The sequence below is a fragment of the Argentina silus genome, assembly GCF_951799395.1.
Source record: "Argentina silus genome assembly, chromosome: 10".
NCBI classification, from domain to species: Eukaryota; Metazoa; Chordata; class Actinopteri; order Argentiniformes; family Argentinidae; genus Argentina; species Argentina silus.
Window position 1 is genome coordinate 6,311,401 of NC_139664.1, and position 18,557 is coordinate 6,329,957.

Sequence of the window (18,557 nt, forward strand, 5' to 3'; positions counted from 1 at the left end):
AGAGAGAGAGAGAGAAAGAGAGGCGACAACGCGGGGCGGCAGAGGGGGAGGATGACTTTGGACCAAATGTCTGTTTGTCTAAACAGGCCTGACTGTCAGCTCCTCTGATGTGCGCCTCTCAATGAACTCCCCCTCAGGAACACAGCATGGCGTTCTCTCTTTGGTTCCCGTTTCATGTTCCATTAAAAACTCACGCCGCTCTGTCATTGCCAGAGCAGTGCACATAGACTGGCAGCAATTAATGAACATTCATTGGCATTATTCAAATTATTGACAATATCAACTAGTTGTCAATTATTTTGTGATGCGCCTACAGTTGTCTTGTTAGTTGGTGTATGGCTATTTATTTTGGCAAAATGTGGCTGGTCTTTAAGAGCCATTCACTCAAACCTCAATCCTCAACATGCATCCCCTCTCTTATATGCCATTCATAAGATGTTAGAGCCCTTCAAACGGTTTCAAGTTTATACTTGCCTGTTAACTGAATATGTTAAGCTGCAAATGTATTCTACAGATGCACTGTAGCGTTCGTGAGAGGGAACTATTGAGAGGGGAATGTCAACCTTGCAACATGGACAAGGCACGCAACATCCCTGCTCCCCTCCCTTTCCGCCATTGGTCTGGGTGGTGGCTCCACCACGAAAGTGAAAATAAAGAAATTAGCGAAACGAGTGAAACAAAGTTGTCTTGGGAGCTGCCATCCTCCTACACACACGCACACACACACACACACACACACATAAATACACACACACACACACACACACACCAAAGTGATCCACACACACACACACACACACACACACACATAAATACACACACACACACACACACACACACACACACACACACACACACACACACACACACACACCAGATACACTGCCCCAGCCCCTCACTGAGCGGGTCAGGGACAGAGCCAGGCGAGAGCGTGAGCTCCCTAACCACACCCGCTGCAACCGCAGACCAGCTTCACCCCTTTTAACTGCTCCATATTTCCCCACATTTATCAGCCAGAGCCCAAAAATGGGAGTAAAATCTCTGATAAATGGCCGCCTTTTTTCCACCTCAGGAATATTGGGGGACTGTGGGCAAGGCCTGCTGTCTGCCAGAGGTATATTTATGGAAGCGAGACAGGCAGGGTCCGCCAGGTTCTAAATAACAGTGATAGACTGGACCTCACGGTCTCCATCACATCAACCCCTCCCTGCCAGCCTCACCTCCTCGCACTTCACTGGGCCTGTGTATCACCCTGCTACTGACACCACGCAGAGGGGGGAGGAAGGGGGGGAGGGGGGAGGAGGGGAGGGGGAAGGGGGGGAGTGACAGAGAAAGAGGAAAAGAGTAATAGGGGGGCAGAGAGAGAAAGAGGGAGAGAGAGAGAGAAACAGAGTTAGAGAGAAACAGAGAGAGATGGATTAGTAGAAGGTAAGAGTGGAGATGTAAATCAGTGGCGGAGCGAACAGAGAATTGATTTTGAATGAAGACTCAATGACCACAGAGACTTACCTTACTTAACCTATGTCAGTCCCCTCTGCTCTGAGTCTGACTTCACATTACCGATTACTGTAAGAGCAGCAAATGTACACTCACTGAACACTTTATTAGGAACACTATACTAATATTGGGTAGGGCCTCCCTTTGCTCTCAAAACCGCCTAAATTCTTTGTGGCATTGATTCCACAAGATGTTGGAAACATTCCTTTGAGATTCTGGTCCATGATAACATGATTGCATTACACAATTCCTGCAGATTTTTCAGGTGCACTTTCAAGCTATGAATCTCACCACTGAAGAACACTGAACTCATTGTCATGTTCATGAAACCAGTTTGAGACGACTTTTGCTTTGTGACATGGTGCATTATCATGCTGGAAGTAGCCATTAGAAGATGGGTAAATTGTGGCCATGAAGGGATGCACATGGTCAGCAACAATACTCAAATAGGCTGTGGCATTCAAGCGATGATTGATTGGTATTAACAAGCCTAAAGTCTGCCAAGAAAACATTCCCCACACCATTACACCACCCCCACTATGAGAAGGTGTACAGGTGTTCCTAATAAAGTGTTCAGTGCGTGTAGATCAGAGAGATACAGAGAGATTCAGGTAAGAGGGGTGGAGGGAGGGGTGGAGAGGTGGAGAAGTGGAGGAGGTGGAGGGATGGAGGGGTGGAGGGGTGGAGAGGTGTACGGGTGGAGGTGTGGAGGGGTGGAGAGGAGGTGGAGGGGTGGAGAGGTGGACGGGTGGAGGGGTGGAGGAATGGAAGAGAGTGTAGCAGGAGATCTGAGTGAACACAGACAAGACAGGAACAGGAAGTGGATGAGAGAAAACCAGACAGCAGGCATCCGCCTCACAGCTCTGCACGGTGGGACTTACAGTATGAGTGTGTGTGTGTGTGTGTGTGTGTGCGTGCGCATGTGTGCGCGTGTGTATGTGTGTATTTCTGCGTGCTCCTGTGTGTTGTGTGTGTGTGTGTGTGTAGTTGTGTATCTGTGTACTACTTTCTCCAGCAGGACCCCAGATCAAAACCGCAACCCCCCTTCCCCCCTACCCACTCTCTCTCTCTCTCCACCCCCTCTCTCATTAAAAACTGCGGGCCCTGGCTTCTAATTAAATCCCACTTGAAAAGTCTTAAAGTCAGTCTCAGATTGATTCAATTTGCATTTCTGAACAGGGAACATTGCCTAAAAGGATTAATAAATTGGACGAAAAAATGCCTCTTTCTGCACCACGCCGTCGGAGCTTGTAAGACAACATCCAAGAGAAGCCCCCCCCCCCTACACACCCCCCCTTCCCCCCGCCTCAATGAGGCGTACGTACGCCTATCCAACATATGCTCCCTATCCAACGTCCCTCCCTGGAAGCCCTGATGGGAAGTCTGTCTCTCTATGGCTCCTCCGTCTGTGGAAGAGAGCTTCAGGTTCCTTGGAGGCAGAGTCAAGAAGGAACACACACACACACACACACACACACACACACACACACACACACACACACTTTGAATATGTTCAGTGTGTGTGGAGAGATAGAGAGCAAGGGAGGGATGGAGGGAGAGGAGTGAGACAGAGATCCAGACAGAGAGAGAGAGAGAAAGACAGAGAGAGAGAGAGAGAGAGAGAGAGAGAGAGAGAGAGAGAGAGAGAGAGACACAGTAATATACAATAACATAGGCCTACTGTACCTCAACCGATCAATGCCTGTGGATCAGCCATTGGGCAGCCAGAGTCATGTGTTTGGAGCAAGAAAAGAGATCTTTTAATTGCTAACATGGTGATAAGAGAGACTATTAATTGCCTCTATAAATAGAACACACACTGTACACGGCAACATGTCTGCGGAGTGCCCTGAGTGAATAGACCTAGCTGCTATACAGCTATGTAGTTTACCTCAGGGGAGGCTAGTCGAAGCAGAAATTGGTGGGCGGTCTCATTGCAATCCATCGAATGGAATGAGGAATGGTATCAAACATGTTTGTATCAAACTGGGTGTTTGATACCATTCGTCAACACGTGTGTGACACAACAAGTTTGATTTCTTCATTCGTCATTTCATTCCATTCATTACAATGAGCCTCCGTCCTCTGATTTCCACCTCCACCAGCCTCCCCTGGTGTACATTATTTGTGGGCTCAGATTTGGTGAACCTTAGAACTGAACCATGGCTGTGACACAAGAGGAGCCGTGGCGTAAAGCACAGGAGAGGCCAAACCATCAGTGTTATTTGGTAAGCAAACTGCCTTGTATAATGGCTGATGGACTTTCATAGACTAGCAGTAGTTTAGTGGTTGAAGCTGCAGAGGGAACTAGAAGCACATGTGACATGTAGACCCACAGCTAGCTACACAGTCACAGACACACAATGGCTGCCTGATTTCCCTCACACCGCACTGACATTGAATTGAATCCAATGCAACTGGGAAGACAAGAGGTTGTTTTCTCTTCTCATGCGCTTGTAGTAATAAGACATGAGTGAGGACAGTGAGAGTATATATAATGGGGTCCAAATGTATCTTAAAGTACATCCAGATTTAATAACTAATATCCATACACACCTATCACAACATTACATCATCTTAAAAACCGAACAGCAATGTTTGCTGTTGGGTAAATGGCAACACTGAGACAAAGGACCTTTGAATAGTAAGAGAATAGATGGGACAAAGGAACAGAAAAGTAGCAATTTAAACAAGCTCAACTCAACGATACAATAGTGCTTGGACAGCAAATTATCCAAAGCACAATATTCTGAGATCACGGTCGAGTACAGTAACGGTAACATTAGGTGCTCAAAGGAAAGGATAGTGGTAAGGACGGAGAGAAAAAAGAGACATCTTAGGCCATGAAGCAACATCCTTAATCAGAACAACACTGACCCCTAGTGGCCTTCTGTATTTCCCCTGCATTCACTGAAATACAGTATAACACTATTTTATCATCCCCTCTAACCTGAATGAAAATCAAAATTTTCTAACTATTGCTTACCAATTTTAATATACTGTGCTATTATGTTTCAGGGATCTGAATATGCTCAGCCATTCAATATAATATGAGCAATAGCTGGTGTGTTTGCTCCTGCACGTGTGGAGGAGGGTGTGTGTGTGTGTGTGTGTGTTTGTCTGTGCTCGTGTATGCTCATGCAGGTGCCTGTGTGCACGTATGTGTGTGAAAGTCTTCATACGTGTATTAGAGTGTGTGTGTGTGTGTGTGTGTATAGTGTCAGTCCATGAGGTGTGTTTGTTAATGACATTGAGTGACTCCCACTGGACGCGGGGGACCTTTGATGCGATGTGGCCCGACAGGCGTGAAGCAGCTCCAATCAGGCGAGTGGGCGGCAGCAATTAACCCTTTTCACCGTGTGAATCCAAACATAATTGCCTGGAGTGCAGGGGGGCTACTCAGAGAGGGCTAGCCTAGCGTAGGCTGAGATGTCCATTAGCAGGGGCTGCAGGTCACCATTACACACTATTGAGTGGCTGGGTGTTCCTCCAAATGACATAGTTACAGTTGCTATCATCAGCTAATAACCATGGAATCACCCAAATGGCCACTATTTCCAATTTTCACACTCCCTGAGATTCATCATGAATACCTATTTTGGAAAACGTATGAGGAGTAGATGGGTGGTGGGTTTATTTGTTTGAAAAAGATCTCAATCTCCAAAGCTTGCAAGTGGACTTTGCAGATGATAGAAGATGAGAAGGCTTTGATTACTGTAATGTGAGTAAGTGGCCATTTTGGTTGTAAAGTATGTATTTATTCTAACGTATGTGTGATATTATCAAGTCATTTTCCAACCTTCCATATTCTGGGGTCATACCACTATCCTCAGACCTCGGCGCAGTCCTTATAGTTAATTGTTTATGTCTTCCTATTGGCTAGGCTTGATTAGTGGCAACCCAACACTGGTGATCTTAATGTAGATAATTGGGAACACGCTATTTTAAATAGGTGTGTCAAGCTTCTTTGTCAGAATATATTTTTAAACCAAGGTGAGCCAAAGCTGCCAGTGTTTAGTACTTATTTATGTTTTAACTTACCTTGCAACTGCAGTTTTGAAATAAAACGGCTACTTTTAATCAGCTTCTATTTTCATGATATCATGTTGCATACACATTTCTGGTTGATCATTGGTAACATATATCATTGATAACATACAGCAGCACTAAAAGTACACCATTGTCTGCATCGATATATACTTGTTATACTTATTATACTAACTGTGTGGCCATTTGTATGCGGGTGACGGTCCCGTGGACGTCGCAGGTGGCCCAAAATACATCTCAAGATTGACAGGTTTGTTAGTTTCATGTTTTATTCACGCTGTTTGCAATTACCGATTTTGTTCGCCAGGCGTCGCAACTTCCATGTTTTTCCAACGTCTCTGCTGTCTAGCCCAATGTTGGCAAAACACCCCCCCTCCAGTCTCACTAGGAAAAAAATGGCGGACAGGCACTAAATCCACATCAGAAAATACACAAACATTACAAAGCAAGGTAAACAGACTCGAATGTATCGTTTCATACTGTCCTCTAGTTAACCAACACATATCCAAGCCCTGCATTATTTTGTTTTTTGCACGATTGATCATCTATCTGGTAGGCTAATATTTGTTAACGTTATTATTTATAATCAGGCCAACGAGCTAGCTGTAGCATTTGAGTCTCTGTTAATTAGCCGAGCTTAGCATGCTGCTGGATGTTGGAGGAGCATGCCTGTTGTGTATGTCTGATTGCAAATACTCTTGTTGGAACAGGTCCATGTTATTATTAGCTTAGAGGCAGCCAGTCTCCCTATCAAATACACATATGATTTGCCGTAATGCTCACTGACTGCATATCTACCGTGGTGAATTGCCTGGATTTTGGCTGGGGGGAGTCCCATGTGTTTGCTTTGTGTTTTGAATGGAACTCAATAACTTGGCACGTCCTGGCTGTAGTCACTGACTATCTGTGCCTAAAGCTTATATTTACACTGACTGAATGGACTGATGCGTTTTACTACATCAACACAACAGGCTATATCATAGCTTGCTGGCAGTTGTTTTTTTGCTAGCTTCTACTAGATGGCCAGCAAGCTAATGCTACTGTAATTTTTTTTCTGGGAAGGAAAAGGGAGGGAGCTGGTCGCTTTAATTTGGACGCCATCCCCTTGGCGCAAGAAAAGGCGCACTTCTATTGAAAGAAAATCAACTGAAGAAGACACGTTTCAAGACTGTTATGAGCTTTTAAGGTATTTTCGTAAATATTTGGACTATTGTTTTACTTCTGTGTCCTTTTTCCTATGCTATACGCCATTATCAACTTCAATTAAAATCAGTTAGGTAGATGTTTATGTGTGTGGCTACATGTTAGCCAAATGTAAACTTAGCCTGCAAACTTGGGCTGGTATTTGAATGACCTAGCTTGCTAATAATATTTGTGCAGTGCAGTTTTTTGTAATGGATAAATGGTCACCATTGTGGTTATCAATGTAACATAGTTGGAAGTAACTAACAATAACCAGATTCATTTATTATTGTTTTGATCAACTGCTTATTTTGCATGGATTTCTGTTTAAAATGACCATATATCAATTTACCTTTCCTCTTTGTTTGATTGTCCTATATGCAATATGCCCTGTTTTCTTTTGAATGAGAGATTGATTTTGGAGTTGCTGTGTATTGATGGTAAACAAACATGGTAGACCTTGTGGACCCAGGATTAGAGGCACTTGTTTATCTGTCTGACCCAGTGACCTGTGACGTAGTTGACTGGAAGTTAACCCAGGTTTAGGGTTAAAGGTCAAAGACCCTCAAGGATAGCCAGACATCCCCTCTTCACTCAAACAAACAGACATTAATTATCTGTGAACAGTGCTCTAAACATCACCTCTACTAGTCTGACTTGAGATCATTTTTCATTGTTTTGACTCCTGACTTGCTATGCTTATAGGTTTACTACACACCCTATTGGCTATAGTGTTACCATACTGTCTCCTCCCGTCTGCATGTTCTTGTTTTGTCAATAGTACCCTGCAGGGCTGAGTTTGCTGATTCACTCAGTGCTGTGTCAACAGGCAGCCCTAGTGGGTGTGTTTGGGTGGCTGAGGCTTGCTGACAGCCGGGGCTGCCCCTTTGTTGTAACCTGTCGTCTGCCTCCCACCCGACCCCCCGCCGGGGCGACAGAAGGGGAGAGAGAGAGAGCTAAAAGGGCTAACCATGCTAGCAGGGCTAGCAGACTTTGTACACAAGGCTGTGTTGTGTCATGCGTTTATATATGTGTGTTTTAATTTAGCTGTTTTTGTCCCCCTTTCTTCTCTCTAGAGAGGAGTGGACTATTGTGTCTTGAACTTAGTCAGTATTACTGGAGCATGAGGAAGCCAGTGCCACAGAAAGGTAAGATGATGTCACCATTCAAATAATACAGCTGTCTTTTGTATGGAAATGGAAGGCTCCAATTCTCGTGTCGTAGATTGGTGTCAGACTGTCACCACTGCTATCGGTGATTGCTGCCAGGGTAAAGAGGCCGATGTTTCACGGTCACCCCGAATGTTACGACCCCACAGGATTTGCAGAACATGTAGGGCATCTGATTAGTTCAAGAATTGATTGCCTTGTGAACATATTTAAATGGGGCTCTCTTCTAAGATGAAGTCTGTCACTCAGAACCCCCCCCCCCCCTCTCTCTCTTTCTCTCTCTATTCCTCTCCTCTAGCTATTGAGTGGAAAGATGGCCGACGGATTAAGCATGCCCGAAGTGGCCGTCCCTCTCGGGTCCCTTCCAAGTACCAAGGAGGTACGTAGGGATAACTAAGAACTCACAAGTGTCTCACACTCACACTTCTCTGCCATGTTCAATCGCGCTGAACCTCTCTCACACTGCGTCACAGTCATTAGAACTGAGCGTGTGTTCAAGTGGATGACCTGTACTCTGCTGACCCGTAGGGCACTTCAGTTGGGAGAAATACCTGAAGGAAACAGGAGCTGTCGCTGCGCCTTCCCACTGCTTCAGACAGGTGAGCTCACCTCCTCCGGTCCGGACTGGGTCTTCTCTGAAACGTACAGCGTTGAAGCATGGTCCTTTCTCTGTTAATCTTGCACATTCATAGCAGCACCCAGCTGTGCTAAATCTACGTTGGTATACTGTGGTCGTAGCAGGTGTGCCCCAGAAATGTGCTGCTATAGCAAAAGTCCCATTGATTGAACCCCCCCTCCTCCTCCTCCTCCTCCCTAAGAGTCCCACCCCTCCAGTGAATGAGTTCAAGGCTGGTATGAAGTTGGAGGCCCAGGACCCCAGGAACACCACATCCACCTGCATCGCCACGGTGGTGGGGCTGACAGGCTCGCGGCTACGCCTGAGACTAGACGGCTCCGACAACAAGAACGACTTCTGGCGCCTGGTGGACTCCTCGGAGATCCAGCCCATAGGCAACTGTGAGAAGAATGGGGGCATGCTGCAGCCGCCACTGGGTGAGGAGGAGACAGACAGACATGTATCAATACACACACACACACACACACACACGCTCCCTCGCTCTGATCTGTTGTTGTTTGCGAGAGTTGCAACTCCTTGACCGTCAGCTAGATGTCAGTAGAGAACAACAGTGTCTGTGTGGCTGCACAACGCATTCAGATGTACTGAAGGAACTGCCACGTTCGGCCCCTCAGGTGAAGTGTATGGAACAGAGTTTGTGTCTAACGTCCGTCCCCGTCCCCTAGGCTTCCGCCTCAACGCCTCCTCCTGGCCCATGTTCCTACTGAAAACACTCAACGGAGCCGAGATGGCCCCCACGCGTATCTTTCACAAGGTACTACCTACTACAAGACACACATGCTCCCCAGTCCCTCAATAGCTGCTTGTCCACTATCCCACTATCCCAAGTATCCGTAGGGCCGCGTTCATTTTGGAAATATGTCCAAATCCAATTCCTTGAGCTCCCATCGCTGACCCCCCCCATGTCTCTTTCCCTGTATCCCAGCAGGAGCCCCCGGCCCCGGAGCAGAACTCGTTCCAGGTGGGCATGAAGCTGGAGGCGGTGGACCGCAAGAACCCCCACTTCATCTGCCCGGCCACGGTGGGCGCGCTGCGCGGCGTGGAGGTGCTGGTCACCTTCGACGGCTGGCGGGGCGCCTTCGACTACTACTGTCGCTACGACTCACGAGACATCTTCCCTGTAGGCTGGTGCTCCCTCACTGGGGACAACCTACAGCCGCCCGGCACCAAAGGTGTGTGTGTGAGAGAGAGCGAGAGAGAGACTTATGAGCACTTTTTATCTGGGTGGCTAGTTTCAGTGGCTGAATGAATTCGCTTGGTCCATCTCCAGTTTCCTTTCAATTGATTTCCCCGAGAGAAAAAGCACTGAAGCACTGATCCACTGTGTTGCTAACTGGTTTTGCAGTTGTAGGACACCAGGGAGTGAAGTATAGAGTTGTAGACAGCAGTTCTAACCTCCAGGCCGAGGGTGACAGATTCAGTACGGGGGAGGAAGCAGCAAAGGGAGTTATCTGATTGAAAAAGTGAGAGAGGAAGACCGAGATGAGAGGTTTATGGGTGAAAAGGTCAACCGGGTGCACTTTTTGAAATTCCTACCCTTGTGCTGGTGGAAGACAGGATGTGAGGGAGGAAGGACGGGGGGGGGGGGGAGAGAAAGGAGGGAGCGAGTAAGGGAGGACAAGGCTTTTGTAGGAGTTGTGTTTTACGAGGTCCTTGGCTCCCGCCCAGCTGGCACAGTGGGTGTGAGGGGGGGGCATTGGGCAGAGCTGTGCGTGTGTGTGTGTATGCCCCACTCGGTGGGCCCCACGCTGGCAGCTAGGCAAAGGGTGTAGCTAGGACACCCAGAGAGAGGGAGAGAAGGAGAGGGAAACACTGAGACGAAAGGGAGAGAAGAACTGATAGGAAAAAGAGAGCTGTTTCCAGTGAAAGGCGGGCTGTTTACATTGTCTTGTCGGCGGAGGGGAGGGGAGGAGAGCAGAGCAGGAAGGGGAAGGAGGAGTGAAGCGAAGGAGAGGGAAAGAGCAGCATAAGAAGACAGGGTGAGGGAGAGGACAGGACAGCGGTACGGCGGAGTGAGGCAGGCTTTTCTACTGCAGGAGGAGGGTAAGGAGAGAGAGAGAGAAAGAGAGATGAATAGAAGTACAATGATAAATCTGCTAAGTGGTTTCTGACTGTCTAGTGCGCTGTCACAGTCCTGTTAGGCAACGGCAGTGGTGAAATTAAGTGTCTGTGTGTGTGTCCGCATGTCAGCGTGTAGCTTGTGCTTTTCCGACGCTGTGTCTTTATGTGTGTGTTACTCTGAGACTGTAGTTGCACATGGGAGTAATGATAGTCTGCAGGCCAGGGTTTTTTTGCGTGTGTGTGTGTGTGTATGTTAGCCCCACAGGCCAAGGCATGTGTTAATCGCTCAGGCCGCTCCTCTCGTAAATCTATCCGGGGTGGATTCAGGACAAATACCTCCACAGTTTAGTCTACTCCCGGCCGTGCGTGTGCGTGTGCACGCACGTGTTTGTGCATGTGTGTGTGTGTGTGTGTGTGTGTACACGTGTGTGAGAGAGAGAGAGAGAGAGAGAGTGATATAGGTCTGGCCCCTAAAGAAAGGATAGGGTGTGTACCGAGGGTGGGAGGCCTCCAAATAAATCTGAACATCCTATCTGACAGCTGCTGCTAGCATACTTCTTTATTACATAGTTATTCCCTAGGGTCAGCAGCATGTACTGCCTCATGCTAAACATTTGGCTCTCCCTGTTAGCCACACCTAGCTCAGGGAAGACCCAAACAGTGGAATAGTCTCTAGCTGATTGATCGGGCCTGATTTGGTCGGGCCTCTCTCGCAGTCACAAGACAGAGTGTGTATCGGAACTAACGGGAGGAAGGAAATGAGGAGGGAGAGAGCGAGTTAAACTGCAGAGGATATCTTGATGTAGCAGTCTCTTGACTGTCTGTCTGGGTTTGGCTGTATCAGAACCTGGCCTACTTCATAAAGTTTGAACTCGCTGCTCTGACTCCCTGTTGCACAAGGTCTGTATTTATTTATCTCACCGTTTAGTGTGTGTGTGTGTGTGTGTGTGTGTGTGTGTGTGTGTGTGTGTGTGTGTGTGTGTGTGTGTGTGTGCGCCCGTGCACGTTTATGGACATGTGAGTGTTTGTTAGGATTGTGTTTGCCATATCCTCAGTGTGAGAATGTCTGTTGTTGCTAGTTCTGTCTTTGTAATCTCTGTTATTGATCCTCTCCCTATGAGCCACAGGTGTGTGTGTGTGTGTGTGTGTGTGTGTAACACAACCAGCCTCTTTGTTCTGCAGCTGAAAGCAAACTGGGTCACAGTGGTCTCTAACACAAAGCCCTGTCTGGGTTTCTGCGCACCTTGGTGTGTGTGGGTGGGCATACGTCTCCTGCTGTGATCTGTTGTGTCAGATGCAGACATTATTACCTACTATATGAACATCAGTGTATAGGTTTAATCATTGGGTCTGTCTGACATGGTTTTGATGGATGAACCTTGCTGTTCCTTTGAGGTCTTATCACTTCAAACAGGCTAGTTTGAGGGTAGTGATCTTACCAAACAAGCTTGGTCTCTCCATGGGTCAAAGGCTTCCAGGACCACTGCTTTCCTAGACCAGAAAAGTTCTTCCTTTAACAGGTTTTGTTCAGGATTTTGTTCCATGCACAGAAGATTGACTTGCAAACATTGATTTTTACAATTGTTCACAAATCTCGTAGCCTTACGGCTGGGTTGTCGGGAGAAATGACTGCTTAAGCTACAGAGCTTTCAGGAAACTGACCCCATCACTGTTACCACTCCTGGTCCCTCTAACCCATCTCTCTCTCTCTCCTCTCTCTCTCTCTCTCTCCTCTCTCTCTCTCTCTCTCTCTGGGGGCCGTAGTGTTACCTAAGACCCTCGGAGCCCTACCAGACGGGAGCGTGGAGGGGACAGTCATGCACCCTACGCCGGGGCGCCCCCCCGGCCAGCGAGGTCGTAAGCCTGGACGGAGGAAAACCAAGCTGGCGGGACCCTGGGGACAGAAGGGGGCTGCACAGCCAGGCAAGGGACTGGAGCCCATCAAGATCCCCAAGAAGAGAGGCCCCAAACCTGGGAGTAAGGTAGGGCCTTACCTAGGGACTGGGTCTGGGAGTCAGGTAGGGCCTTACCTAGGCACTGGGTCTGGGAGTCAGGTAGGGCCTTACCTAGGCACTGGGTCTGGGAGTCAGGTAGGGCCTTACCTAGGCACTGGGTCTGGGAGTCAGGTAGGGCCTTACCTAGGCACTGGGTCTGGGAGTCAGGTAGGGCCTTACCTAGGGACTGGGTCTGGGAGTCAGGTAGGGCCTTACCTAGGGACTGGGTCTGGGAGTCAGGTAGGGCCTTACCTAGGGACTGGGTCTGGGAGTCAGGTAGGGCTTTACCTAGGCACTGGGTCTGGGAGTCAGGTAGGGCCTTACCTAGGCACTGGGTCTGGGAGTCAGGTAGGGCCTTACCTAGGCACTGGGTCTGGGAGTCAGGTAGGGCCTTACCTAGGGACTGGGTCTGGGAGTCAGGTAGGGCCTTACCTAGGCACTGGGTCTGAGAGTCAGGGTTAGGGAGGGGGATTAGTTTGAGGGTTTGTCCTGTGTTGCTTAAAGGGTATTGTCTTACTTTGGGTGGAATCCTAACTCGAGATCCGTGCACGAGTTTCCCATTGACATCGATGCGTGATTTACGCACATTTCTTGAGTTATGCATGCGGATCATGAGTTAGGATTCCACCCTCAGCGTCTTGTTGCATATGACATTAAAGTTGACTCTAACGTGACAACTGGAGGAGTTTATCATTCTTTCCTCTTCCATCTTTCTCTTTCTTTCTTTCTTTCTTTCTTTCTCTCTCTCTACCCCTCGCCACCCTCTCTTCCTCCTCCCCACCCCTCCTCTGTAGTTGGGCTGGGCGAAGCGAGCAGGTTGGTTGGAGGGAGCCATGGCAGGTCCAGGGCGACCCCCCTTGTCTCGACCCAGGGGTAGACTACCAGCCAACTGGGCCCAGAGAGTGGCCCTGCAGCAGGGCCAGGTGGAGCCCATCAAGATCCCAAAGAAGAGGGGGCCCAAGCCGGGCAGCAAGGTAACACACACACACACACACACACACACACACACACACACACACACATACTAGGGCTGTGACGCTTGTGGAATTATGGGTAGCGGCCAATGGTCATGCAAATAACCGCCATAACTGTTCAGTTCAAACTTTTCCGATCTAAATAGGCTGCGCCTGTCTGAGGCTGGCCCTCCACTCTGATTGGTGTCTCTCAAATACCTTTTGCAGGGGATAAATTTCAGTGTTTTAGCAATAGCAATATTATGTTCCAACACCTACAATTTAGCTTGTGACGTATTGTCGTGAGTATTGCTATTGAGAGAGACATGTTTCTGAAGGCACACATGAATTGCCAAGAAGATGTGTCTTGTAAATGGACAGTAGCTGGCTAAATGTCTGTTTGTTTAATTGGAATAGTAACATTATGCCTGTGAGGTATAATACACTGATTGTTGAACGTTTATAGTTTACATTTTTTATCAGCATTTTCATTCTGTCTCCCGACGTAAGCGTTTAGCATATAAATACACTGAAGAATGCCTGAGAAGGATTATAGCTGATTGTCGTGTGTGCGTGTGTGTGTGCGTACAGAGAAAACCCAAGATGGTGCCCAACCCAGTGCCCACGTCGCCCACCAGCAGTACTCCAGAGCCAGACACCAGTACTGTGCCCCTGGACAATGCTACCATCCCCAGCGCCGCCCTGCAGGCTCCTACAGGTCATTACACACCCAGAGTACTGCCCTATTTTATTACACGAAATATCACGAGGGGTCTCTGAGTCTCAACACTTTTGCTGTGGATACTTAGATACACTCTGGCTAGAATGAGGATGCAGTCAAACTGTTGTTTTTTTGTTACGCCTGCTAGTCTGAATAATAACTGTGTGTGTGTGTGTGTGTGTGTGTGTGTGTGTGTGTGTGTGTGTGTGTGTGTGTGCGCTCTTGCCTGCATGCCTGAAATCACTCAAAATGTGTGTGTGTGTGCCTGCCTGATGAATAACAAAGGAATGTGTGTGTGCACGCGCGCGCACCTGAATAATAACTCAGAACGCCTCTGTTGGTCCCACAGTGTGTGTGTACCTGAACAAGTACGGCAAGGTGGGCCCCCACCTGGACGGCCGGCGGGTGCAGCAGCTACCGGACCACTTTGGTCCCGGCCGGGCCTCGTCTGTGTTACAGCAGTGTGTCCAGGCCTGTGTGGACTGTGCCCACAACCAGAACACCGTCTTCTCCTGTCTCAAGCCTGGCCACGGGGGAGAGGTCATCTCAGGTAACCAGGATGAGGGGATAGGATTAACTAACCTCCCAAAGGAGACGTCCCTTCAGCATCGTCGTAGCTTCACTGTCACGAAATGCATTGGTTGTGTGAAATGCACATGAATATGCATGAAGTCAATACAAACATTGATACTATCAGTGGGAAACGTACTATGGAGCATGTTGTTGTTTACCATCACCGCAGTTGCTGAGAGACCCATAGGCTGTATGCCACAGGTGTCAAACTCATTCCACGGAGGGCTGAGTGTCAGCAGGCTTTTGGTTTTTCTTTTCAATTAAGACCTTGTCAACCAGGTGAGGGGAGTTCCATACTAATTAGTGACCTTAATTCATCCATCAAGTAGATGGGAAGAGCAAAAACCTGTAGACACTAGGCCCTCTGTGGAATATGTTTGACACCCATGCTGTATGCCGATGTACGTGACACATACGATTTGATTTGATTTGGGTCTTTGCTGCCGATGCACCACCTGTGACTGCCTTCCCCACGGGTCACAAGTTGATGAGCTACTAAAAGCTTGCTGTTATTCATTCTCCACCTCCTATTCAGTGTGTTGACATTGCCGCTGAATGTATTCATGGTATGTATGATGACTGACCTGTGACCTCTTTGCCCTCCAGCCTACTTTGACCAGCAGCACCACACCCTCACCCTGCCCACGGTCAACAGTGTCACCTACGTCCTGCGCTTCCTAGAGAAACTCTGTCACAACCTCCACTGTGACCCTCTGTTTGGCAGCCAGCCTGTCCCCCGGGGGGGCCTGCCCTACAACAGCCACACATACTCAGGTTAGTACACACACACACACACACACACACACACACACAGAGACCCCATGGCATACTCAGGTTAGTACACGACACACACTGGGACGCAGATGCCTCCTAGCATACTCAGGTTAGTATACAACACACACAAGCTGAGACGCCAGAGGACCCCTTGATCAGCTGGTGCCCTAATCACACTGCTGAGCCAAACCAAGCTGTGCCTGGGTAGCCATTCACCATAGGTACTGTAACAATGCTGGAGAGGACCGTGTGAAAAATGAATATCCGAACCAGCACAGAATGGTTCGTGTCAACCCTGTAGTGTGCCAAGACCCCCGCCAAGTTTGACTATTCTAGCATCAGTGGTCGTCATGGATGGAGACGTTTTTTTTCCGTGTTAGAATCAGTTTCACTCACTGTCAATTGTGTTCCCCGTTTTCCCCCCCCAGAAAGGAGAGGGTTTGGGGAGGGTCTCACGACGGGTCCAGGCCGAGGCACCAAGAGGTTCCTGCAGGACTCGTACAGCAGCCCCCTCCCCCACAAACTGGCCAAAAACCACCGCCACTCCACTGAAGGTACAGCCATGGTTCATCGTTGACATTATTACCTTGATGTTTATAATACACTCACTGCTTGTAATGTGATGGGAGAATGAAGACTATTTTCAAATGTTCTAATAAAGATATTCTTGTTTAACAATGTGCGTTTGTCAAGCTTGACGCTCTGCAACTGTAGTCTTTTTATGGAAATTCTCAAGTTTTTGAGTGCAACTGACACTGAGGTGTCAATTCGACATTTTCATCTCATCTCCCTGTCTTCGTGTCCCCCCCAGGCGAGTCGTTCGTGATGGAGAACGGTGGCGGGCCGGAGCACTTAAAGAAGAGCCCCCTGTCCCCCGGCTCCACAGGCCAACCCCCGGGCCTGCGCTCCCCTGCTAAGCTGATGCACCTCAACTCTGCAGGTAGGGGGAGCACCTCTTGAGGTTACACACAAAAGCTCTCACCCGTGTGGTGCTCGTTTTCACTTCCTGCTGCTTGAACTCACGCTACGCTGATGCCGTGAACCGCTCCGTGATCGTAAAAAAAACACACTGCCCGGCAATATTGTACACTGATTAATCAAGATAGATAACATATTATTAACGTCAATGGATAGTCTGTCCACATGAGGCCCATGAGTAAAGCTGACCTGTCTCTCTTTACACGGCCACCCCTCTGTAGGTTCCGGTGGTTTCCGGGAGAGTCCCCGGCCGAGCGGTCAGGACCCCAACCTGTGGACGGTGGAGGACGTCATGCAGTTCATCAGAGACATAGACCCTGTACTGGCACCACACGCAGACCTCTTCAGAAAACACGTACGTGCTGTAACAGCCTGTGTGCTCTGCCTACATTATGTCTCTGTTGACGATATGAGCCGATAACTCTTTGTAGCTTTAGATATAGACATGTATTTCTATATAGAGATGTTTTTCCCCAAGGTGTTTGTCTTTGACTGTGCTTGTGGTAAAGCAGGTAGCCTGGTCTCTGAGGCTAGGTTGAATCAGAAAGCAATCATTCCTCTCCGTTTCCCCCTCCTCCTCTGTGTTGCAGGAGATTGACGGCAAAGCCCTCCTGTTACTGCGCAGCGACATGATGATGAAATACATGGGCCTGAAGCTTGGCCCCGCCCTCAAGCTCACCTTCCACATTGACAGGCTCAAGCGTCCCTGATGGGGGGTCATCAACCAACCACCCAGGACTCACTACCCCCAACTCCATTCACAATATATCATGCACTGTTATCATACAGGACATATTTACTGATCATTACATGTAGCATCCGCTGCTAGGCTAACAATGCCTGGTGTCATTATATACCCCCACTTCATCTGAACTTTCTGGGGAAACTTCTCTCGTTTCTTTTGTGCGGCACAATCCAGCCCGACTGCAGCATGGGATATGCAGACCCCGCCCACGTCTCCACCTCGTCCTCCAATCATGTCCTTTATCTGGGGCTTGTTCAGGAAGTCGGAACGTTCCGGAACCTTCAGATAGAAATGTACTGTCACTAGAACTGGTGTGTGAGTGTCTTGTCGTTTGTGTGGATGAGGGAGTTGTGTCAGCTCTGTGAATTACATTTCTACCTGCAGCGCTGTATGTTTTACCACACTGACCCCACCCCTCTTCTTTAGTTCTCTACATTTTATGACGTCTCCCACAGATGCCAGGTGAGCAGGCATGTAGCCATTTTGACTGTAAAGGCCTTTTTGGGCCTCCGTTTTTAATCATGTTTTACTCATTTGATCCTGTACATTTCATTTTGTTTGCCCTCCCGGAAAATAAGGACTTGCATTTTGCCATTTTTGGGCATTTTGTATAAGATATGTATAAAAAAACAAAACAAAAAAACACTAGGCTCCTCCCACCTGTTTGGGATTGGTTACGATTGAAGTCTCGTTTGGAGGCAAGGTTTTAGAACGGTATGTCACACTATACTGTACACTATCAACATTATCAGAATACTGCCATGATAAACTTTCTTTGATCTCGTTATGGATGTTGTTTACAATGACTGTGTCTCGTCTATGTCGTTATTTGTACTTTTTTAATTTTTATACTATATTATTAGAGTTCATACATTGAGAGCGTTATCATACTCAATAATGTTCAATAAAGATATAACAACTGTCAAAAAATGTTTTGTCTTATGATTATTTCCCTAATGTTTAATAATCTGTTGTTTATACGTCGAGATGGGCAACTTTATCAGTCTTGGTTGTTCAGGATAGGAGTCGACGTGCATTGGTGATGGTTGTCCAGCAGGGGGCAGGTCAGCTCTATCCAGGTTCTCTCAGCCATGTCTCCTTGCTTCTCTCCTTGAAGCTGAGGCACATGCTCTGCCATGAGTCTGCTCTGTTCATGAGCCCACCGGTTTGTCTGAATCTTTTTAGAAAGAAACCAGGCCCAATAGATATCTGTCATAGCCCACAAT

The 18,557-nt window shown here is 48.0% G+C and overlaps 1 protein-coding gene across 1 annotated transcript; it reads left to right on the forward strand.

Moving 5' to 3' along the window:
- Positions 1-5,937: 5,937 nt before the first annotated feature.
- LOC310811163 (polycomb protein SCMH1) lies at positions 5,938-18,261 on the forward strand. Its single transcript, XM_083679248.1, has 17 exons — positions 5,938-5,994; positions 6,607-6,730; positions 7,803-7,874; positions 8,194-8,274; positions 8,424-8,494; positions 8,714-8,948; positions 9,198-9,286; positions 9,458-9,704; positions 12,358-12,575; positions 13,382-13,561; positions 14,132-14,258; positions 14,611-14,811; positions 15,441-15,608; positions 16,037-16,162; positions 16,420-16,548; positions 16,808-16,941; positions 17,177-18,261. Exons 3-17 carry the CDS (start codon positions 7,850-7,852, stop codon positions 17,294-17,296), a joined length of 2,151 nt encoding a protein of 716 aa, XP_083535374.1. The 5' UTR covers positions 5,938-5,994; positions 6,607-6,730; positions 7,803-7,849; the 3' UTR covers positions 17,297-18,261.
- The last annotated feature ends 296 nt before the right edge of the window (positions 18,262-18,557 follow it).